Source organism: Marmota flaviventris, chromosome 1 (genome assembly GCF_047511675.1).
Source record: "Marmota flaviventris isolate mMarFla1 chromosome 1, mMarFla1.hap1, whole genome shotgun sequence".
In the NCBI taxonomy this organism is placed as follows: domain Eukaryota; kingdom Metazoa; phylum Chordata; class Mammalia; order Rodentia; family Sciuridae; genus Marmota; species Marmota flaviventris.
The window spans coordinates 116,617,253-116,641,848 of NC_092498.1; the positions used below are offsets into that span (position 1 = coordinate 116,617,253).

Genomic DNA, 24,596 nt, shown 5'->3' on the forward strand with positions numbered 1-24,596 from the left:
AAAGAGAACAGCTCTGTTCTAGGATAGACATGTTCCTCTGGGTAATAAAGGGTACTTTCCTCCTGACGGGTCTCACCCTTTCTCCCCACCGCAGCACTGGGACTCAAATCCAAGGCCTCCTGCATGCTAGGCAAGTGCTCTGCCACTGAGAAACATCCCCAGCCCTGTTGATTCTTTTAACATGGGCCTTTGGGCTCCAGGTCAGGCTGTGGGGTCAGAAGAGTGCAGCCAGGGAACACCCTCTGGTGCAAATAGAGGAATATTTCCCGTTATCCACCAACCACTTACTGATTAGAATCCCCAAGTTACAAAATGAACTCATTTCCACAAAAGAAGAAAATGGCACCACTTAAAACTGCACCACTTTGCAAGATCAATTATGAGTGGTAGTTTTAAGAACAGGAAGATGCAAACTACCATATTACTGTGTTACCATGTCTGGAATAGTTCTTCAAAGGGAGCCATTAGCAAATTATTACAAAACACTTAGAGGGCATAATGTGTTCTGTGCATGATAATACAAGTCCTCTCAATGCTGCCTGTCCGCAGCTAAATAGAATCTTCCAGCAATTGCACTTCAAAGCAAACATCTTTCTGGACTCAACTCTGTTCATTTCCCACTGGACTCCTGGAAGGAAGGGGCTGTGGTAGGGTTTGTCACAGTGCTCCCATGCCTGGCTGATGGAAATGGCTCTATCACTGCATACTGAATCAGGGCATTAAACAACAGAAAGAATCTTAAAATGTTCTTTTCAGATTTTCCTATCATATTGTATGAATCATTGACATGACAAGCTTTGCAATGGCTCATCCAAAAGTTTCAGCATTCAATAAACAGAAATGAGACTCCTGGGGAAAGATCAAGTTCTGGTTATTCAACTTCTTTCAACTCTGCCTGATAGCAAGTCAGTTCGATTTCATTCTGTTTGGAAAAGGCTGACAGAGAAATAGAACCTAAGGCAGAGCTGTCTTAACCACGCCAGGACTTAACTGTGGTCCTCGGCAGGCCTTCGCTTATGAATTAGACCCAAATGCAATCAGAAATTCCTTCTCTGACATGGCGTCCAAGGGACCCATGCCTCTTCATGCTCCTGTTTGAACTGGTCCTGCACGGTGAGTCCATGGGTCACCAACGATCATTCCCAATAAGTCCCATTAGCAGCTACATTAGCTCAACAAACGTCTCGGTAAACGAAAGCCGCTCTGTAATTTGAACAAATGGTCAGCTTTTGCAGGATTTACGCTCATTGGTTCCTTAATTGAATAATGTGTCAACATAACAAAATGCTTGCCTCCTGCCATCTCAGGGAAGCCGACTCTCCCCCTGGACTAAATGTTCCACTTCCTGAGGCTCCTGGAATAGGCGGAGGAGGTGGGGCACCCAGACTCGGTGGGGCTTCCTTTAAACTAGTGAGATGGTGCTTAGTCCTCAAGTTTTCTGTTTCGGACTGTGGGGGAAAGCAGAGGTACTGAGACAAGGAAGATCAGGGATAGTAAGTGACTTCAGAGTCTGCCGGAAATGAAAAGTCCACAGTGATCCACCAACGTCAAGTTAAGAAGTCGGTGACACATTCAGATTCAGAAAAGTCCAATCTCAGCACCTTTGTCAAGAACACTGAAGACGGAGGATCCTGTGGCCCCCTCCAACATGAAGCTGAGGGAGAGTCTCTTGTCAACTCTTAAAGCTTTGTCCAGTCCCTTGACCCACAGAGTAAAGAGAGGCACTTGGTAGTCACCATGCTGAGAGGATTTAACATGAGTTCACTTTTGGGTGGGATATAAAAACTTCCAAGTCCCCCCTCCCCATAGAATAGATAGTTCAGCTGAGAAAAAAATCTGCCAAATGCTTTCCCCCATGATCCCAATGTACCAGAAGCCAAGCAGAGGGAGGAGTGACTGTTACTATGTAAACGGTTCTATGACAAACTAGAGCCAAAACCATCAGATAAATACAAAGCCAATTAGAACCCCGGGAGGAGGCTCCCTTGGCCTAATTCAAGAGCCTGTTTGAAAAGTAGCAACAGAATAACAATCACCAAAGGGCCCTTTCCTTCAGTTACTCTCCTGTTGACATTCCTCAATTCTAAAAAGTCAAGAGAAATAAACTCTTCATCACCAGTTCTCCCCTACAAACACTACGCCCCCCCCAAAAAAATACCCCTGAAAAACACAGGCTTTCACACGAGGAAGTGGGTACCCTGGGCCCATAACTGTGTTCCTAAGAGGGACACTAAAAAGCAGAAGTCACTTTAAGTTCAAAATACCAAGAAAAAATATGAAGACAAGAGCCTAATTTTAGTGATATTCTGTACCCCTCCCCCCAAAAGAAACGGCTCAGGAGTTGAGATTAACTGGTGTTATATATAGAAACCCTATATATTGAAGACTCCCTGGTCTTTTTGGAAAGGCAGGAGAAAAAGAAATTAAGCATCTTTATAACACATTCACAGAAATGTATATTGTTGTTGATGATGCTGTTTTATTGAAATCTAGGTTTGGGGCAGGGGGAGCTTGTTCTCTAATTTCACATTTGCCAGAAACATTAAACAGCCCTGATTCCCCATCAGCTTCAGCTATGTTCAGCTCTAGGAGTATCCGGCTCACAGCACTTGACGTAGCTTATCAAGAGCAACACACCCTACAAGCCAAAAATACCCAGCAAGCACGTCTTCATTTACACCATCTGACTTTTCAAAGCAAATAACTCAAAGGGATCCACGTCTTCTGGGTCACGGGGCTCATGAGTGCACTTGGAAACCCACCATCTGGTGATTAGGGACCATCAAAAGAGTTTGCTAGTTTCTTAGGTCAGGTCACGGTTCAGCTCTTACACCTTACACTTGAAGGACTGGTGATTTCGAAGGGAGAACGGCCGAGATCCCAGCACTTTACAGAATTGCGTGGGTTCTGCTCCATCTTACAGACGATGCCTCTTTTCACCAGTGATTTCACCAGCAAGAGCTATTCTGCACCAAGGAGTCACAACTCACCATGCTGTTCCTCGGGAAAGAGGCTGGGGAGATAGATTCCCTATTAACCTGGCGCACAATCTCTTCTGGACTACTGCTAATAACATGAACTAGGAAAACACCAAAAGTAAACCAATCATAGTAGAATCAGTAATAAATCACTTGAGATAAGATGACTTTGCATGGACTTCACCAAGTGGGTAGCCAATTCAACAGGACCCCTCCTAGCTAATTTAACAACAAATTCCTCTCTGGCATCACCCATTCCATTTGCATTTTTAAGCGGATCCCATTTCAACCTTTTTTTAAAAAAGAGATTCTTTTATTTTTTCTTAAATGGGCCTTTACTTTGTTCATTTATTTATGTGTGGTGCTGAGAATTGAACCCAGTGCCTCACACATGCCAAGCAAGCACTCTACCACTGAGCCACAACCCCAGGTCCCCATTTCAACCTTTTTAAGAAAGTGCCACCAGGAGACGTGTTAAGAAAACCAGCTCAGGTGACACAATACCAAAAGAGAACGTTGAGTAGGTCAAAATACACTCATTCCTGCCTGGGGCAAGACAGAGGAACAGGGGGCAGGGAGCTGAGTAGACAGATGGACCTCCAGAGGGGCTGAGGCTGAAAACCACAGTTTGAATACCTGGGACAAAAGGCGACCAGCCTGCACTCTTTAGCTAAAGCGCGCAGAGGGGGCGCAGGGAAGGATGGAGTTGGAAAGGAGGGCAGCAGGCACCAGGGAAGGAAAGAGCAGGATGGCTTGATGGAATGACAAGCGTGTGGCAGAGGGATCCCTAAGGATGGGGCTTAAGGGGAGAACAAGGGTGGGACAGATGCGGTGACAGAAATGGGCTAGAATGGGGACAGGGATAGGACAAGAAGAGAATCGGGCAGAACCCTAAGCACGGGGCTAAAAAGGCGGCCAGGAAAAGGAGGACGGCCAGGCTGGGGCAGGAGTGGGTGGCAGGGATGGAGCGGGTCCGCCAAGTCACAACCGCGTCCTGGCCAGCTTCTGCTGGGGCGCTGGCTGCGCGGGGCGCACTTTGGAGCGCTCTCTCCTCGCGTCCCCCAACAGCGCTCCGCAGCCCCATTTCAGGGAGCGGCAGGACGAGGCTGGCCCCGCAGCGCCCGCTCCCGGAGGTCAGCGGCCGGCCCCGGGCAGCGGCCACCGAGCGCCCGCCCCTCCCGGACGCAGGGGGTCGCTGGCGGCCCCGGGGCGGCGGCGCGGGGCCGCGCGGGCGCGGGGAGCCGGTACCTGGGCTCGGGCAGCACGATCTTCTTGCTGGCGCGGGCTGCCGGGGTGGCCTTGCTCTTCTCCATGGCCATCAGGTAGCTGACATCGGCCAGCACGGCCTCCAGGTCCGCCATGTTGGCGAGCGGCGGCGGCGGCGGCTCCTGGGCACCGGGACGGGACGCGCTCCCGCCGCCGCCGCCCGCCGCGCCCCGACGTGGGGGGGCCGCCCCGGGGCAGCCCCCCCCGCGCGCGCACCCGCGGCCCGCGCGCGTCGCCGCTCCGCGCCACCGGGGTCCCCGCGCGCACCCGCGCTCCCCGCCCGCCGCCGCCGCCCCGCGCCCGCGCCGCCGCCCCCGGCCCGGCCCCAGCCGCTGGGGTCCGCGGGGAGCGCGCGCCCAACCGTCCGTGCCCCTCGCGCCCGGGCCACGCGCCCAGCGGTCCGCCCGCGCCTCCTGACCAAGTCCCCGCGGGCACCCTCCCCTCGGGGTGGCCACGAGGGACTTCCTCCCTCCTCCTCCTCCTCCTCCTCCTCCTCCTCCTCCTCCTCCTCCTCCTCACCCGCGGCCCAGACTTCCCGCCCCTAGCTCTCCGCACTTCCAGGCCAGCCCTTCCCGAGGAGAACCCTGGGCCAGATGCCCACCACCCAGGGGGGGATGGGGGAGGTCCCCGAGCCTCAGACGCGGTCGTTCTGGAACTGGACACTGTCAGCCAACATCCTCTGGGAGGTCTGGGGTGATCCCAGAAATGCACGCGTCCCACCTGCCCACGTGGGCGATGTAAGCCATCCGTGGTCCCAGCCACCTCTGAACAACTTCCAGCGGCCCGCGCCCCCAGCCTCCTTGTGACCCTGAATATGCCCCCCCCCCCCACCTCCATTCCCTGTAAACACAGCGGAGAGAAATCTGAAAGCTAAGGAAAGTTGCTTGTAGCATGCTAAGTGTGGCCAAGTCACCCCCTGGGGGCAGGGCTGTCCGTGGGAAGCCCACTGAGGCAGGTGCTGTCTGCCCCCTTGCACTCAGGGGACAGGAGTTGGAGCGTGCGTTCAAAAGATCACTTAGACTAGAGTGTTATGAAAGACAGTTATGGAGTACCTACTGAGGACACAGACCCACCACAGGGACAACTTTAGGGAAGTGCAAATGCTAGAGACCAAGACCCAGGCAGGAGGGAGTTTCCAGCTTCCTGATCCCCAGAGCCCTGGTGTCTTTTCTCACCACTCCCCACCCCCGCCTGGGGTTTTCAGTTACTTCTTATTTTTCTGCAGTGGTGCATGTAAGTCTGCGTTCAGAATCCATGTGCCACCCAGGGTAGAGTGAGATTAAAGGGCACCCAGAAAATCTGAAGAAATCCGGAGCAGGAAATCCCTTGAATTCTCCAGAATGGGTCACATGGCACCCTGAGCCTGCACTCAGCTAGAGTTAGAGGGTTAAAGGATCCACCAGAAGTGGTTAAGGTCAAATTTTGGAGAGTTCATAGAATGTGGCTGCAGAAGCCGCCTGATTCCCTCACGGCAGGGACCCCTCTGACTTTTGCTTTCCATCCCACCCACCCCCTCCCTCCTTGCCATTTCCCTGCTAAGCCTGCCCTTGCAATTGGACAGTTTTCCAGACACTTCTGAAGATCTGAGGCACAAAATGCATTGAGTTGTCCAGGAAAGGACAAGAGGGCTGCCGGGAGTAAGAATGCGAGTGGAAGGGGCTTGGTCCAGCAGCAGAGTGTCCAGAACTATTGAGACAGACACGCAGAGCCAAACGTGGAATGCTCATCCCCCCCACCCCTCCATGTGTTTGCCTAAAAACAGGAACAGACTTTCTTATCAAGTGTCACCCTAGGAGGAAGGGTAAGTTCCCTCAAGCAGTCCCCAAGACCGAATTTCACAATTTAATTAATACAGTGTTTTCCAATATGTCTTTATCATCAAGGCTTTCCAACCAAAACCACCAAATAAATACATGCACCTACCAGCATTTTCTTGGTCCACACGGGACATCAGTTAAATTTGGGGCAGGGGGGATTGTTTGTTTTTCCCATAGCAACGTGTAGGAAGTTTGGAACAAGACCCTGGAAGTCAAATCCCTGCTCTATTCTAACTACCAGAGGTATCTCCAAAGCAACATTTTACCTCTCTTCATTTTCAGGCTCACAGGTAAAATGGTGATGGGGTCGCTTGCCCCAGGGTTTGTGGAAAGGACAGAGGGGTAAGAGCACGCACGTGCACACTGCAGACACCTAATAGACCAACAATTTACTTCCTCTATTCGCTTCTAGAAAAGATAGTGAAACTAGCTATTCTCAGTCATTACACTTGAAGCAGGAAGACCAGTTACCAAAAATAACATCTCCCCAGGGCACTCCTAGGAACCAAATGGCAAAAAAAAATTGACGCATTTATAAACACAAGGAATTACTCTTCTAGCAGAAAGAATGGAGAGTTCAAAAGATGCTCATGTTGCTGAGGTCCCTGCACCAAGCACGTCAGCTGTTTCCATCACACAGGGGTATTTCTCTCTGGTGTTAATAGTGAGTGATCTTCTCTTGCTGCTGTCTCCTTGATTTCTTGATTTCTCTGTCCCTTGCTCCCGTCCATCCCTGGACTCTTGTAATACAGAAGAGCTTTCCTGTGCTCTCGCAAACCAAAGGCAATGACGACAGTGATGAAGTTGTCATAACCGAACTGCCGTATCTTGTCACTAAACACCAGCAGCAGCCTGTAATCCCTAAAACGAACCAAGAAAACAAACAGCAACTCATTCGTGCTCAGCCAATAGTGCTCCCTTGCAAATAATTACACTTCCCACCCTCCTCCACCTCCAGAGATTTAAATGACTTCAGGCTCAGGCTGCTCCTGATAATAGATAAAACTCTACAGTTCCCTCAAGGTTCCGTAATGTCCCCTTTTCTCTTCCCTACAATTTCCATCAGGAGGGAGAGGCTGCTGAGAGGAATACATTAAAGTTCAAGTTTATTTTGATAACAGCTTTCAAGGTGGAATAAAGCTACTGAGAGAGGAAAGGACTGGTCTTATTTGTTTTAGACTCCAGACTTGACTGGGTCTGTCTACTCAAAGAATCCCTGAATGATAAAGCAGAAGCGGGCCAGGCAGGGAGAGAATGTTTTTCCAAAAATTAATCACAAATGGAAAAAAAAAAAAAAAAGATCAATGCCAATCGAAGGATGTTTGAGAATGGCAGAACATGCTTGGTCTTCATTCATTCAAATCATACTATTTAAATCCTTCCGTGGTCAAAGGGACTTGCATGGGCTTAGGTCCTTTAACTGTAGTAGCTTCTCAAGAAAACCACACAGAACAGGGGTTTCGGTGATGTCATTTCCAAGCATCTCCTCCTAGATGCATGCCTCTGAGGGAGTTTCTAGCAAACTGTCCCCATGCACCTGTAACGAAGGTCCTGCCTGCTTCTGCTTATTGTCACTCGCAGCTGATATATTGCTTTTCACACCAACAGCTTTGCAGATTTCAATGGCAGTTGGATACAGAGCAGCACAACATTTTAAAAGATCTGCGAACTCTGTGATACCAAGTTTTGGTTCTAATAGCACTGAAATTGTGTTCAGTACAGAAGTAACTTCCTTTAGATAGAGGGGTATGAACATTTCTATGCAGGGACTCCTGGGCAGGGAGTCCCTCTAAAGAAAAGCTGGAGTGTTTTGATTCAGAGCATGGGCTCAGAAGTCCAGTGAAACCCAGCACCAGTTCTTCTGAGCTGTGTGACCTTAGACAAAGTTGCTTAACCTCTCTGACTCTCAGTAATGGGATTTCTGAGAAAAAAAAAATATGACATATAAAAAGCACTTAGAGCAGTGTCTGGCACATAGAAAGCACTCAATAAATATTGGTCTTGTTATCATTGTCATTACTGGAATATAACGTTGGATAGAAAGAGACCAGTGCCGGTGACAAAACCAATAGCAAAGAACAAAAAAAGTCTTTTAAGTGACTCTTTCTGAAGGTGAAGCACACTCACGCCCCTCAATACCTCTTTGTGGGTCTAGGTCTCACCGTGCTGGGCGACATCCAGTGCATCTGAGATCCTCACACTCGCCCCAATTTGCAGGTAGGGTGAGCTGTCCACTGGAAGGTTCTTAGAGACAAACACATCTGCATTAGTCCCCCCAGCAAATGGGCTGAATGACACCCAGCACCAGTTCTTCTGAGCTGTGTGAACTTAGACAAGTTGCCTAACCTCTCTGTGCCTGGGCTGACTCGGAGACGGTAATGAGATTGCTCGACCTTGCTGAATAGATCCGTGTTGAATGGGTAAGTGAGGAGGTGAATGGGTGAATGACATAAGATCATAGATTGCTCCAAAGACTCCGCCTTCTATCAGAAGACAATGTAAGTGCCAATTAAAAGATGAGCTAGAAGCCTGGACAGAAGGTCCCAACCTGGATGGGCATAACCATGCAAAGGTGAGTCCAGGAACCTCAGGCCCAGGGATGGAGAGGGCTGAACCCTTCGTTTAATCAAAGAAGACCTCGGAGGGGCAGTTGGAGGGAGTCAGAGCCCCAGCCCTCAGCACCAAGGGCGGCCAGAGAAATGCAGCCCTGGACAGGGGAGCCCTCCTGCTCTGGGGAGCAGGAGGCCTGTGCCAGTCTGCTCTGTTCTGTGCCCTTGTTTTCTGCAGTGAAGGGGCAACATGGTGCCTGCCCAGTGACCCTCACAGCTTCCTGGCTTCCTGGGATCCACACCAGGACCAGCCTCGAGGAGCCGCCGTCAAGCCCCGAGACCAGAGTGGCTCCAGAGTCCTCAGACTCCCAAGATGGGCGGTGGCCTTCCCCTGCAACTGGAAACCCCATCTCAACCCCCTCGCAAGGTGAGAAGATGCTTCCAGGTGTGTCAGTCACAAAGGCCGAGCGGTTTTGCATAGCCCTAACTTGGTGGCCTTCGCTATGACATTCTGTCCAAAAGGGCCCACTGCGGTTCAGCTGGGAAATGATATCAAAACCAAAGCAAGAAAGACTACCCCAGCCCCCAGCCTGCTAAGAAAAGTCCTAGGGGTTCCCAGTCACCCCCTTGCAAGCCCGAGACACTTGGGGGACCTGCCACGGGGGCAAGTGGTGGCAGGCACCGGGAGTCTGTACCCCATCTCTTCCCAGACTGGCTGGCTCTGCTTCCCTCTCCTGGTCAACAGGGACACTCCCTCTGCAGTGGGGACCGACGCCCAGGACACTCGCACACAGGGAAGTGTGGGAACCCCAAGTCCAGACCCTGAGGCTCTTCAGACCAGATTAGAGAAGGGTCCCATCCGCTGAGCCCCGAGGGACAGGAGGAAGGGGGGCGAGGTGGGCCACTGTACTCCCCACTGCCTCCCTGATCATCTTCCAGCTCTCCCCACACACACCTCTGGATTCTGCTTCCAGGTCCCCCTGTCCCCCGGCCCCAGGGCTCACCCTCTCATTCACTCAGCAGGGGTCCAGGACCCGGAGTGTGGTACCTAAAGTACCACAGAGTAAGTCCTGGGGGGCTCATCTGACCCTGAAATCCTCTTCCAATGGAGCCCTTATGTTATAAGACAGAAGGAGCAGTCAGCAGGGCCTACCAAGGACGCTAGGCTGCCCATCCCCGACTGAGACACCATCTATCAGATCTTCCCCGCGTCTGCCATGATGGTGGTTGGTCTCATTTTAACCGTTTTAAAAAAATCGTTCTTCAAGTCATTTGTGGGAAAGTACAGCAGCTGGATTCTTAGGGTTTGAGCCCAGACTCTCTAGATCCCCCAAGCCCCATCCCCTGAGTGTCCCGTGCTCTGGGTCGAGGGGCTGCTGAATCAAACACAATGGCCTGGCCGCCGTCATGTCCTCAAAGGAAAAAAGGTGAGATTCTCTCCCCGAGTTGCCTGCAGCCCCCCCAGTTCCCCTGGAGCTCAGGCCGCATGGGCCAAGCCAACCCCGGGCCTGGGCGCTTCGCTCCTCTCCCCTCCGCCTAGAAGCCTGTCCTTCCAGGGCTTCTCTTGGTCTCTCACCAGGTGAATCTCTGCCCCAACATGGCCCTGGGCAGCTGTGGAGGGAGAAGCCACTCAGCACTTCTGAGCAACAACACGAGTCTGTCGAAGCTTCTTTTCTGAGGCCCTCTCCCTTTTTTCCTTTTCTCCCTTCCTCTCCTCCTGCTTCTAACTCCCCTTTAGTTCTTGGGGCAAAAATGTCCCCCTCTTCTTCTCTGCATTCTCCTTCTTAATGGAAATCTTAAAAAAAAAAAAGGGGGATCCTATTAGTCATCTACACCTTAGTGTGAATTTCCTAGTATGAATTTTTGATTTTGGGGTGGGTCAACGTTCCCAGAAAGGTATGAATTTTAAACCATATGTTTGATTATTAAATAGTGAGTTTTGCCCTTTTTAAAGAATTTCATCCATCAGGACTGTTGGGGTGTGTGTGTGTGAGAGAGAGAGGGAGGGGTGGGGAGGTGTTGGGGGCAGCGGGTTTTTCTCTAACCCTGGGAACCACCCAGTCTGACCTGGCGACAGTGGGGTGATTTCAGGGCCTGTGGTAGAGCTGAGAGGCAAGAACACGGACAGTAATACAGGAAAGGCCTCCATCTGAACCTCGCCCTTAACATGGCCTGTGACTTTAAACTAAGGGACTGCCCCTCTGACCCCAGCTGTCTCCCTTAGAAGGTGAGGGGAGGTGGTGAGAGGGCTCAATAACGACCGAGACCCCAGGGCAGGGGGCCTCAGGGCAGCTGGCGTGGAGGGCAGGCCTGACAGGCCCCCAGTCCCCGTGCCTGAGCCTGAAGGCACCCCACGCACTCCCAGGGCCTCTCTGCACACAATTATTTCCGGAAAGAACAGAGCCTAGAATCTGGCGGGAGACCACAAAAAGCCCTGGAATCCTGGCGCTCTCGGGTGTAGAAAGCTGTCCTCCAGGGTCACACACTCAGGGCCGGTTTCGAAGCCTTTCAGACCTAATTGGGGATTGGAAAGGCGCCAACCCCGAAGCCCTCCTTCCTGTCCCCGTAAACCAACAAAGGTCACCCTCTGACTTGCTACCCCCGCGACCTTCTGCAAAGTCTGTCTCCAAGCCAGACCTCAGTCCTCGGCCACCAGGAACTCAAAGGCCAATGCGGCCCTCATCTGAGGGTGAGGACATTTCCCTCTCGGTCCTCCAGGGGTCAAGGAAAGGCTTAAACAGTTACACTGAGCTCCATTCACTCCTTCATTCCCAGACCCCCCACACTCCTCCATCATTTATTTAGGAAGTATTCATTGGGGGCCTGCTGCGTATGAGGCTCTGCCTGACCGTGGGAGCCAGGGGTACCCCCTAACTTCACAGTGTAACATTCTAGCCTGGGTATGGGGAGAAGTGGCAGTTAATTGGTTGATTAATTAAAATTGTGCTACATGCCCAAAGGATCCAGATATCCTATAACAGGACCCTTTACAATTGGGTGCATCCTGGAGGGCTTCTCAGAAGAGGTGACATTTCAGCTAAGAACCAAAGCATGAACAGGAAGTGTTCAGAACCAGCCTCCTCTGTGGATGATGAGGCAGAGGGGCAGAGGAGCAAGAAGGGACAGCAGGGGACTTGGTGTGAGACAAGGAGATAAGCCTGAGACAGGCCAGAGCCTGCAGGCCCAGGAGGCCACAGGAAGGGCTTTGTCCCAATCTCAGCGGGGAGCCCTGGATGGGCATTAAGCAGGAAGGTGACATGACCAGATTGACCTTTCCAAAGAGGAGTCCAGCTGCTCTCTGGATAATGACCTTTCTCTGAATGCAGCCCCAAAGCAGGCCTGGAGGGGGGGGGGGGTAGATTTTTCTGGAATACTTTCATTATAAACTGCTTTAAATAGAAATAAGAGGAAACAAACAAATGATAGCTCTGTCCACCCGGGCCTTAGTTTTTCTAAACAAACAAGAACGCCAAGCAACGGCCACCAAAGGCCCCTGCGCTCCTTCCCGGAAGAGCCCAGGCCAGCGTGGCCTCTGCAGATAGAGACTGCGTGCGCACAGTGACTTGGTGGGCGAACTGGCCAGGGACACAGCTCTCCAGGGTCACCCCGGGGCTCCAGGGCGACTGACAGCATCCATACGCTCCCCTCTGGAAGCTGTCCTAGGCGACTCCGTCCGTCAGTGACCCTCCCCTCCATGTGGACAGAGCGTGATCTGGAAGCTTCCCCGGCTGAGTCCTTGCTGGAGAAGGGCTGCTGCAACCAACAGCCCATCGTGCGCCCCCGTGACCCCGCTGATTGCGCTTAGAGCCAACAGATGCGCAGGAGAGAAAGTCATTTCCCAGGACCGTGGAATTACGATCCAACGTCACGGGCACTTTGGCTCCCAAAGCCTTCAGCTGCCGGTCATGAGGGCCACTCGCATCCCGCCCGGGGCGGGTTTGGCCCATCTGGACTCCTGCGCTTGTCCATCACCAGCCCTGAAACCAGGGAGCCGGGTTGGCCAATCAGATCGCACTTCTGGGCTGAATGACAGGTCTCCAGGCACGGGCAGGAGTTCTGTGGGAGGGTCTGTGCCTAGGGACAGGATCACGCTGTTGGCTCTTGGAAACAAGATGCCCCTGAGAGCAACTCCTGAGTCCCTAGGGGTGGAGAGCCTGGGTGTGGCCCCATGGGGTCCTCCTTTGGGGTCTAGCCAGGCTGCAAGCCAGTGTCAGCCGGGACCAAGGTCTCACGTATGGCTTGAGTGGGGACGATCCCCCTTCCAAGCTGATGTGGGTGCTGCCAATCAAACGTGGTCTGTTTATTCAGGGTTTGGATTCTCGCCAAAGGCTGGCCAGAGGCTGATCCCAGCACCTAGAAGTCGCTTGGTTCTTTGCCACCTGGGTCTCCCCGACACTTGCTTCACCGAAGCACCTCCAGATGTATTTATCGTGCACCTGAACTTGAGCAGACACAGGTGGAGACTCCATTCTGCATCCCCCGGAGTTCTCCAGGGCAAAACAAAGCTTCTCTCACTCCTGCGCTCCCTCTCCCAACACCTGGAGGTGCCTCCACCTCCACTGGGATCCTGAGCTCCCACGTCTACAGCCTGAGCAGCCCTCCAGGGCTCATCTCTCCTGCTGGTTGCCCCTCAGGATGGTCAATCTATGTCCACAGAGACCGCCGTTCCCTTTGCCTCCCGCTGATACCCGCCTGTTAACCACCGTCTCCAGGCCACTTGTTTCTGGGTGACACCTTTGGCAGAGGGCTGCTTTTCCCACATTAAGCCCCTCTACTCATTTCCATTGCTATTATTAGACCTCTCTCATTTTTTTCCCTTCAACTCTGTCGCTGAGCAGTCTACGCACTCAGTAAACTCCTGAGCAAACGTGTCTCCGTCACTAGAAAAGGAAGCCCACACCCTGGGGCAGGGTGGCCCACGCCTGTAATCTCAGGGGCTTGGGAGGCTGAGGCAGGAGGATCATGAGTTCAAAGCCAGCCTCAGCAACTTAGTGAGGCCCTAAGCAACTCAGTGAGACCCTGTCTGTAAATAAAATACAAAATAGGGCTGGGGACGTGGCTCAGTGGCTGAGTGCCCCTGAGTTCAATCCCTGGCACCAAAAGGAAAGAAAAAGAAAAAAGCAAAGAAAAGAATTGTGAGGCCACCGAGTAGCAGAAACAGCCCCTCAGGTCCGTCCCAGGGCTGCAGAACTCACGCTGACCCTCGACTCTGATTCTGGGCCTCTCTGGTGACTTTCTGATTATTCAATTTCATCTAGTTTCTGTAAAGGTCACTGGGTGGCAGGAAGAGAAGCCATGGGTCAGCACTTTTTGCCCTGAGACTGGAGGCCAGTCAAGCAGGGGTGTGAGCAAAAGGGCCAGCTGCATTTTTAAATCAAAGTCAGAGAGGAATAAAAACCCTCAGAGTGAGTCACACACATTAGTAAGCTCCAAGTGTTGTTTTGAGGAACAGTTGTTGTCGGTGGTGCTGGTTTTGTGTGTGTGTGTGTGTGTGTGTGTGTGTGTGTGTGCGCGCGTGCGGATGAGAGAGATGCTTTTACTGGGTGTGATCAGAGATCCCCGAGTCCCTGAGCCTGGTGACACGTCCACAAGCATTCTGGTCACAGGGAAGGTAGGAGAGGACATCGGCTTCTCCCAGGTGACCCACAGAGCTGAGTTCCTAAACCCAAGGTCTGTGTCTGATCCCGGGGTGGCTCCAACCAGGATGTGACCAGCCCATACCCAGCCCTGCTGGTCACAGCTTGGGGACAATGAGCCTCCTTCTGCCCACCCTGTCCCAGAGGTGGAAGTCAGAGCCACAAAGATCAGAGTAGACCGGTGTCAGGCAAAGACACCCAGGACCCCTGGGGTCGATGGCAAGCATTTAGATACCAGGCTTGAGAGCCAGGCCCTGGCGGTGGGCGGGCCCCTGTAAAGACCCAGGGGAGGCTGTCCCGCGGGCCAAGGCCCTTGACCTATTCAGACTTGTGCTTTCTTGGCCTTGCAGTGAGGAACACGTGGGCTGAGAAGGAGTGGGGTGTGGGGACCTTTCCTTTCTGTCCTTGTCACTCTTCTTCGTTGCTTTGTTCACCCTAAGCTCCTAACTGCACATGATTTAAAATTCATCGAAAAGCTGGGGGTGTGCAGCCCGTGACCTTGGAAACCCGGGTCTCCTGGTCAGGAAATGGGAGCTGTGTGTGCTGGGCCCTGCGGACGTCCCAGGAGACGGAGGACGTCCTGGGGACGTGGGGGAGGGATTATGACACCCAGCCAGCCTGGGACTCCCTGCTGCTCCTCCCTGACCCTCAGGGCAGGGCCTCCACCTCGCCCCACGTCTTCTGTGCCCTCTGCCGGGCGGCTTGGCTGCACTGGGAGCCTGCTCCCGCTCGCCTTTCCCCAGACGCTCCAGGGCAGAGCTTTCCAGAAGCCAGAGAGTCTCAGGTGGAGCGGTGGCCGTCACACTCTGAAAGAGGACACTGGTCGGAACTGGGCAGAGGCAGCCGGATGCAGGGGCCAACGGCTTCGATTTCGTCCTTGTTCTTCCCTGCACCGTAGGCGGCTGTCCCGGCCCTGCTGGTCAGCGGGCATGTCAAGCCAGCTCCCGACACTGGGCTGCAAATTCCCAGGGGCAGCAGCCACGCAGACCCACTCCAGAGACTTCCACGCAGCCCCTGCCACAGCTAGAACACACCCAGCTCCCAGAGTCCCCAGCAAGCTCTGGCTCTGTCACTTTATCGGCGCTTGGTGACTTCTCTTGGTCCTCAGGTCCGTTCATGGGCCTTCACTTCCCAGCTTCTCCCGCGCATGTCCGTTCTGGCTGGTGAACTTGAGACTTCTTCTGCAACACCCGGCCACGTGTTTCTGCTTCCCTGAAGGCTGCTCACGGAGGCACCCAGTTTTCCCTGCCAGCCTCAAAGGTGGCAGGAATGATGAGCTCAGGGATGTCCTTCAAGAACTGCGCCTGAGAGATCTTAAAGCTTGGGGAGGGAGCACGGACTAAATCCTGGGGCAATGGGGAGCCATGGAAGGTGTTAGGCAGGCGCTGGACATGAGCATATTTTTGTTTTCCAAACAACTGCTCTGAACAGACTGGGCTAGTGGGGTGGGGAGAGCAGTGAAAAAAACTGTCACACATGTCCCCAAGTGTTTATTTTCATGTGTACCGAGGGAGCAGTTGCTCAATGCAAGTTAAACTTTAATCCTGGCATGAAAGGCAATCAATCATTTGTTGAGCAAATATTTACCATTTCTGGAACATAGGTCCTCCCTGAAATGGGGCGGTTGACTCTTTTCTTATTCAGGATCCAGTGTGAAAGGCAGAACTTCAGAACTCTCCAAAGGGGGCTGGCGATGTGGCTCAGGGGTCAGAGTGCTTGCCTGGCATGTGTGAGGCCCTGGGTTCCATCCCTGCCACCTCAAAAAGAAGCATAAAGCAAGACCAAAAGCAGGACTTCCCATCAGAGACCAGGAGGATCAGGAGAAGAGGAGACAGGATCAGCAGCCGTGGCGGAACCAGGGATGCGCGGAGAACAGGTGTTTGCCCAACAGAGGGAAAGTGTGCAAAGAGGAAAATAAAGAGGAAGAGACTCCGTGTCCCCTGCCATTTCCACGCCTGGTCAGTCTTCTCAAGAGCAGGTGCGTGCTCCGATTTCCAGAGCAGTTTTCTGAGTTTAAGACCTGATACGACGCTATCATCCTGAAATTAAGTCCTAAAGAAAGCACCTCATTCCCCTTATCTGCTAGGAAAAGGGAGACACGAGGGATAAGGAAGAAAACAGTGGGTCTTGGTGGCATATTCTGGTTCTTGGTTAAGAAATGAAAGAGAGCCAGATGTGGTGGCCCACGCCTGCAATCCCAGCAACTAGGGAGGCTGAGGCAGGAGGATCACAAGGTTGAGGCCAGCCTCAGCAACTTGGTGAGGCCCTGAGCAATTAGCAAGATTCTGTCTCAAGAATAAAATAAAAAGGGCTGGGTTGTGGCTCCACCCCAAGGTTCAATCCCTCGTACCCACCCTCCGAAGGAAAAAGAGAAAAGAAAAGAAAGAGAGCCTCAGCGACTTGAGCTCTGTTCTTCAGAAGGTCGCCCTTCAGCACCAAGGTCGGCTTGAGACGGGCTTCCTGAGAGCCGCGGGGCGTCCTGACGGGAGCCAGCGGCATGACAGGCACCCCAGAGGGCCCATTTTCATTTCTTCTGAAATTAAGGGAACTGTCCTTGTTCCCATCTCCTAAGGAGGAAGTGAAAGCCATGATGGTGGCCTGCAGTGTCCTCCTGTCCCCCCGAGTGGGTGCTCCACAATCGTGACCTCGGGGAGAAGTTGGCAGGGGTGACACAGGCTCTGAAGAAGTGCAGCCCCCGGGCACCAGGTGGCAGGTGGAAGGGCAGAGAAACCGGCCCTGGGTCAGTTTCTCAGAAACTGGCTTCTGACGTGGGCGCTCTCGTTTCTTGGATTGGGAGCCCTTCCCCTCCCTCTCCCCCTCCCCCTCCCCTCCTCCTCCTTCTCCCCTCCTCTCCCCCTCCCCCTCCCCTCCCCCTCCCCCCTCCCCTCCTCTCCCCTCCCCCTCCCCTCCTCCTCCCTCTCCCCTCCTCTCCCCCTCCCCCTCCCCTCCTCTCCCCCTCCCCCATCCCTCCTCCTCCCTCTCCCCTCCTCTCCCCCTCCCTCCTCCCCTCCTCTCCCCCTCCCCTCCTCTCCCCCTCCCCCTTCTCCTTCCCCCTCCCCCCTCCCCCCCACCATGGCCTTTCCAGCCCCTTCCATCCCTGCCCCTCTCCCGTGGACACTGTCCCCTCCATCTTGATCTGAAGGTTTGAACTATTTTTGCCCATGTCAGCCCTGGGTCAGGCTCTGTGCCCAGTACTGAGGACACTGGGGACACCAGAAGAGGCAAGAGCTCTGCCCCTGACCAGCTCTTGTCACAGGAGACAGGGAGAGCCAGAGAATAAATAAATGGGACACCTTCACTTGTAAAAAAAAAAATGCTGTAAAGAAAGTAAATGGCAATTTGTAAAGGGGTGGAGGGGAGGGGGGGGGAGAGAGAGAGAGAGAGAGAGAGAGGGGCTGTTGGCTGTGTGCTCAGGGAAGGTCTCTCTGAGCACTGAGATTTGGGTAGACGCCAGAGGGGTAGAAGTCAGGAGAAGAACATTCTAGGCCAACAGAAGAGTCAGAGCAAAGGGCCTGGGGCAGGAAGGAGCTCAGAGCTGGGGAGATGGACGTCCAAAAGGTCGGAGAGTGGACAGGAACCATGCCACAGGGCCTTGCAGAAGCTGTGAGGAGCGGCCAGAGCCACGAAGGGGTTTGTCGTGTGTGAGAGTCTCGATTGACACAGTCATCTTCTTGCCTGAAATCTTTAAATAATTAGAGTCTCTCTGGCTGCAAAGTTGAACAGACATTTCTATATATAGATCCCTGTAAACACTTTTTAAGTGCCAGGAATGCCTCCTGGGCCTCATAAACTCTAGATTTTAGAACTGGGAGTCGTCTCTGAGGATCATCTACTTTAATGTCATTTAATATTTGATGATTAAAATTTTTATTTGATTCCAAAAGTGATTAAGGCTGGACCCACTAAAAATAGTTTGAGTCTGAGTAATGAAGACTCGACTAATTGGCATAAACTATAAGGCCCATTAATTGAGTTTTATTTGACTAAAAAGTTAAATAGCATCAGCTTCAGGCAGGGCCTGATCCAGCTGCTTGACAGTGATGCCAAGGGCCTGCTCTTCCCACTCTGCGCTCTGACCTCGGTAGCCTAGGCCTCCTTCTCCAGCCGGCGCTTGTCACTACAGGACGGTGCCTCAGCTCCCGTGACTGTCGTTTTCTTGTGAATTCAGACAGAAGGAGTCACAGTGTGTTTCAACTGACCCAGCCGCCAAACATCCCAAGACTGACCTTGAACCATGAGCCAGTCGCCACGGCTGGGGAAACACAAGGACCTCGGTGGCTTGAGTTCAGTCATTGGATGCTGGCGCTGAGCCTGGGCCTCGAGATCTTCGCGACCTCAGCACAATCATTTTTTCTTTCCTTATTAAGTGAAGAACTTCCCCACTTCACAGTAAGCCCATCCCTGGGTCTGATGTAGAATTACATCAGAGGAGGGGAGGACGGGTCCTGAGGGCCCGGACCTCTGACGGCCCCGGTGGATGTCGGACTCAGACTCTCGGGTCACGTGGCCAAATGGAGCAGCCAGACACGCGCATCTCACAGGAGCCATGCTTCACTGAGAAAACTCCAACGAGTCCACCAGTGGCCACCAGGAAGGGGGATCATGACAGGATACCCCAGTGGCGACAGCAGACTCTCCCCAAAGCTCAGTGACTCACCACACAGGGATTTGTCAGAGGAGCCCAAAGCCCGGTGGCCTGGAGAGCATCCTGCTGCCCACAGCCATTCAGGGGCTCAGGCTGCTCCTCTCCGAGGGCTCCCTCCTCCAGGGGCCTGGAGACCATCTCTACATCTCCTCATCCAAGGAGCAGACAGGGAAACAGAAAGGGAGGCACCCACCCGGACCCTCCCTGCACTTGGTCAACACCACGTGACACATTCGGTGCCACCTCATTGGCTGACATTAGTCACAGGGTGCCAGGGAGCTGGGAAGGTGGTCTGGCGGTGCCCAGGGAGAGGAGGAACACGGCCTGCAGGCACTAGGACCTTCCCGGCAGTAGCTCGTGGGTCACAGCTCCTGGAACCTCTGAAGTTCTGTCACTTGCTCACTGTGGAAAGTCCAAAGACCCCAGGGAGAGAGCGCCCTTCCCGCCCTTTGATCTGCACAAACAATGCACCGATCCCTGGTGGACGATCCCTCAGGAATATGAACTGCTCTCCACGAGGGTGGAGTCCCCTTCCCCACCCGCCCCTCAAGGCTGGTGAGGCCATGGGACTTACTCTGGCCAATAGCACAAGGCAGGGATCACTGAGCGCTGGCTCCGAGCCTGGGCCTCAAAAGGCCGTCCTTGTCCTCACTTGCCCTCGTGTGTTTACGCTCTTGACACGGGAAGGGCCTGCCAGGCGAGGACTAGGACAAGGTACCGGCCAGTCCTCCCAGGTTTCGCAGCCTTGATGGGCCACCGTCCACTGGGTAACCATGCTCAGCCAAGCCCGGCAGGCCAACCAGCCAGGCCAGCTCCATCCCCCTCACCCACAGGGAGGACATTCCAAGACCCCACCAGATTCCCCAGCTGCAGACAGTACCGAACTCAGCACATAACATGTTTTTTCCTACACATCCAAACCTATGATGAGTTAATTTATAAATTAGGCCTGGAAAGAAATGAGCAATAATTAATAGAAAAAAATTATAGCCGTACACTGTAATAGAACTTATGTGACTGTGCTGTCACAACTTCAGCGTATGATTGTTTTTTTCTTCCCTTATTAAGTAGAGAACATTCACATTTCACTCAAAGGAAGCCCTTTACAGCTTTTCTTTGGTATATATGAATTGCCAACAGCACTTCTATCACTGGCTTTGGGGGCATTATTAAAGAAATAAGGATCAGTCAATCTGAAACTGAGGAGGCTGTGAAATGACTAACAGGTGGGTAGCATATACAGGCTGGATCCACTGGGCAAAGGGAAGACTCAGATCCCAGGGAGCTGGGAGCTGGATGACACAGGATTTCATCACACTGCTCAGAACAGTGAGATGCTCAACTTTTGAGTTGTTTATTTCTGAATTTCCCATGTAGCGTTTTGGGGCTGTGGTTAACCACAGCTAACGGAAACTGGAAGCAAAACCAAGAATAAGGGGGCACCACTGTGAAATTGGAGTGGATTAGAATCTAAAGTAAAAAACACAAATATGTGTGGGCCCGTACTGATCTAAGTAACGGCAATAAGGTTGGGGATGTCTCTCGGCGATCAAGGACCTGCCTACCACAGGCTAGACCCTGGGTTCGACCCCCAGGGCCAAGGGAAATAGAGAGTGAAGTAGATGTAGAATCGAGTAGACAAGTACCCTAGGCAGAAGAATTCCACAAAAATGTATACGTCAATCTTCTGCCCTCTAGGAGGTAGCTCCCCACTCCCCAGTGTAGTCTGTGCCCAGTGACAGAGGGGCACCGTGGAGGGTGACAGGAAGGAAGGAACAGGACCTGGTGAGCCCTGACCATGCAACCCCCACCAGGGGGTCCAGGTGGGCCCTTGATGTCCAGGGTAAGCCTAGCACTTTATCACGTGGTCACCCTCCTAAAAACCCACTCCAGGTTGTCGTGGGTTGAATCGGGAGTGGCCCCCAAAGGGTCCTGTGTGGAAGCCTTGGTCCCCAGTGCAGCAGTGCTCAGAGGTGGGGCCCTTGGGAAGTGGTTGGATCCTAAGGGTGCTGACCATTCAACGGATGGATTCATTGAGGGACCATCTACAGCCTCATGTAAGATTGGGAGGTGGTGGAAGCTGTAGGAGGCGGGACCTAGTGGAAGGACCTGGGTCCTTGGGGGCGTGGCTTGGTGGACTATGACCTGTCCCTGGTCTCTCCCCACCCTCTTTTTGCTTCCCTGCAGCCCTGAGGTGGGCAGCTCTCCCAGGCCCTTCCGCCATGATGTTCTGCCTCACCTCATATCCAGAGCAAGGGGCCAGGCTGACCCTGGACTGAGACCTCTGAAATTATGAGCCAAAATGAAACTTTCCTGCCTTCATTTGTTTATCTCAGATGTCTTATTACAGTGACTCACCCTGACATAACCATGAGAAAAACACCAGACCAATCCCAGCTGAGAACTATTCCCAAAAACTCCTCAAAACAGGGTCGTCGCAAACAGAAAGTCTGAGAGATTGTCACAACCAAAAGGAGTCTAAGGAGACTTGTGAAGTAACAGAATGTGGTCATCTCAGATGGGATTCTAGAATAGAAAAAGGACATTATGCAAAAATTAAGGGAACCTGAATGAAGTTTGGACTTCCGTTAATGATAACGTATCAGTATGGGTTCACTCCTGCAGGCCAATTGATCATACCCGTGAGGGAGGGGAAAGTGGGTGGTGTGCTCCTGTGTTCATCAGCTTTTCGTCACTATAACAAATACCTGACATAAAGCAACTTAGAGAGTGAAAAGGTTTGCTTTGGCTCACAATTTGGGAGGCTTCAGTTTACAAACAGAGGAAGCACATGACGGAGCAAAACCATCCGTGGATGGCCAGGGAGTGGAGAGAGAAAGAGGAAGGGCTGGGTCCCTCTTCTAAGGCACATTCCCTGTGGCCCCAGTCCTTCCAGGCTCCACTCCCCGACCAATAGTGCCACTCACTCTGAGGACCACACCTTTACCACGTGGGCCTCTGCGGGACAGGCAAGATCCAAATGAGAGCTTTTACCACATTTTCGCGTTGTCTGAAATCCAAGTTCATTCGCAGACAAAGAATTGATGTTAAAAAAAAAAAAAAAACAACACTAGAACCCGGGCCATCCCTTGGAGAGGAACGAGGGAGCTTGAACAGGAACTTGGAAGTCAGGGGAGCCAGCGCTGGAGGCCAACCTTGCCTTCCCTTTGCGAGTTGTGTGACCTTGAGGGATCGCCTCACTCTTGCTGAGGCTGGCTTTGAACCCGCGATCCTCCTGCCTCAGCCTCCCGAGCTCATAGGGGGCTTATTCAGCCTTATTTCATAGGTGGCTGTTTTCTTCCACTGGAAAGCACACATGGCCTGGGGTCTCTGGTTGGGGACAGCAGTGGCCATCTAGGACCATCACCGGAGCCAGGACAGCGCCCACCCATCAAGGCCTTCTTTGATATTAGTCCGACGACTTCCAAGGAGACAGCTCTGCTTTGGTGACGGTGGGATCAGCCTGAGATGCGGTGCCCCAGGCAAGGCAAGATCGATCCTCGATCCCCTTACTCACCAGGTTTCAGAGTAATGAGCTTGTAGGTTCATATCCTTGGAAGGAGGCCCATGAGTCTGGAGAGCGCAGCACACGGTGGGCATTACTTTTTGGGAACCAGTGGGGGACCCCTGAGTCCTTCTGATCCAGTGGCTTCTCTGCTTCTGAGGGGAGATGTCCTGGACCATCTCGGACATTCCCTGCCACACTCCTAGGATCCGCCTTCTCTCCGAGGAACTCTGGTTCTTTGTACTGCGAGATGGTCCTCAGAGGCCGCCCCGTGGAGCTCACACTGGTTGGTCATTGTCTCTAAGCATTTACTGTGACCAAATCTAGGAAGCTAAACCTCTTTAGGAAGAGAGTCCCATCTTGAGTTCCCGCCATTTCCAATTCAAATTTAGGATAAAAGGCTTCATTCACCCAGTTGACTTTGAATTTTTATATCTTTTCTCTTAGGCCCAAAACCTTGGTTGCTGACATTAGTCTAAGAGAGTACTGAAGCTTCCCGCCCTGTACTGAAAAAGGATATTGATGGCATTTCTAATCATATGGGATATTAGCTTAAGCTTTTTTATTCAATTTTTCTCGGAGTGGTAGTTGGACACAATACCTTTGTTTCATTTATTCATTTTTTATGTGGTGCTGAGGATCGAACCCAGGGCCTCACACGTGCTAGGCAACTACTCTGCCACAGAGCCCCAGCCCCAACCCCAGCCCTAAACTTGTTAAAAAAATAAATTTCAGGGCTTTTTCGATGGGTGTTTTATCCTTAGGGTATTTCCTATGAAGAAGGGTGGGGCCTCAAAAATGTCACTTCTGTGAGGTTCAGTCGTGAAGCCAAGACACAGTGAACATGCATTTTCCTTTTGATTTCAAAGAACAGCTTTTCGTTTCGTTTTGACTCCTGGAGTGACACACATCCACCCAGCAAGGTGCTCTCAGACACTAGTGGTTTTCAACGTGTCATCGGCTCCTCTCAGACTTCTTCGGATCGTGTGGAAAATGTTCCGCTACATCTACTAATGGAGAAAAATGAGCCTCGGAACCATTCAGGCTGCGAGAAATGATGTTTTTATTATTATTATTATTATTATTATTATTATTATTATTATTATTATTAATACTTTATCCTATGAAAAGGAAAAAAAATATTCCTCCTGAGAGTAGGAAGCGCCTTGTTCCCCTAACAAGGCCGTCTGTCCCCGCCGCCAGCCCTGAGAGCCCCGCCCACACAGACTCCAGGAGACACAGGCCATTCTGGTCTCCAGAATCAGATCAAGGTCAAGGTTTCCCCTCCTCCTGCGGCTTCCTGCAGACAAGAACGCTTTCCAGAAAAGTCTTCATTCCCTTTGGGACTTTTTTTTTTTCCCTTAAAGCGTTGTGACCACACAGTGGAGGCCATTCTGTCACTTCCTTCTGTAGGGACACCCATGGTGCGCTGGGCACCAGAGCTGGGGCTGGGCCCTGTCTGCGGGCCTGGACAGCCTGGCTGGACCCCGACTTCTCACGGAGTCCCGTCCCCCTCTGCCCTCATTCCTGGTTCTCCCTGGGCCTCAGGAATGTGCCCCTTCTCTACCCAGCCCCACTCCTCCCCCAGCCTCCCTCCTGGTGATGGCAGCCGACACAGTCCCTCCCTCCATCCTGTCCCGCGCAGCCACCCCTGGGCCTGACTCTTCTGAGAACATCACACACCTGAGGGTCTGTGAGCTCTGATTAGAAAAGGCCCTAACAAAGCCCAAAGTCCACACCCTTAGCATGGTAGCCTCACCTTGTGTCATTCGGCCCCAGCTCATTTTTGCTGATTCACAGAGTCTCCCTTTTCTGCTCTTTCTCAGAGTAGCCCACGCATTTATTTTCATTCATCTCCGTCTTTACTCACAGTGTTTCCGTCCCTGGAATGCCCTGCCCCCGCATCTCCCCCTAACCAACTCCTACTCATCCTACAACACCTGACGAGTCTGAAGACTCACCCGCCCTGTGGATCTTTCCTCATCTCTTCAGCTCTAAACCCAGACAAACCCTTCCCTCCTCCAACCTCCTGTTGCACTGTGGTCAAGGGTTTTTAAAATATTCTTTAGAAGGGAACCATATTGTCTTATGAACAATTGTCCACCCACAAATTAAATGACCTATAGGAAGTGGACAGATTCCTAGAAACGGTGAACTATAAAAACTGACGCCAAAAGAAATAGAAAACCTGAATAGCCCC

The 24,596-nt window shown here is 52.6% G+C and overlaps 1 protein-coding gene and 1 long non-coding RNA gene across 5 annotated transcripts in view; both read right to left on the reverse strand.

Moving 5' to 3' along the window:
• Nucleotides 1–4,396, reverse strand: part of Grk3 (G protein-coupled receptor kinase 3) — a 115,844-nt gene extending 111,448 nt beyond the window's left edge. For 2 of the 3 annotated variants that reach the window (XM_071615090.1, XM_027955882.2), the window contains exon 1: nucleotides 4,227–4,396. Coding sequence is in view for 1 of the 3 variants with exons in the window: in XM_027955882.2 (XP_027811683.1) it covers nucleotides 4,227–4,339 (113 nt within the window). In the remaining 2 variants the exon portion in view is untranslated. The remainder of the gene's footprint in view (nucleotides 1–4,226) is intronic. The other variant, XM_071615084.1, reaches the window with a different exon arrangement.
• Nucleotides 4,397–6,106: 1,710 nt separating this feature from the next.
• LOC139706696 (uncharacterized) lies at nucleotides 6,107–19,204 on the reverse strand. 2 transcript variants are annotated; one of them, XR_011708301.1, is made up of 3 exons: nucleotides 18,904–19,204; nucleotides 8,224–8,305; nucleotides 6,107–6,922 (listed from the first exon to the last, which is right to left on the reverse strand). It is a non-coding gene; the product is annotated as an uncharacterized lncRNA (long non-coding RNA). The 2 variants fall into 2 exon arrangements; XR_011708300.1 differs by having other exon boundaries at nucleotides 18,473–19,204.
• Nucleotides 19,205–24,596: the final 5,392 nt, after the last annotated feature.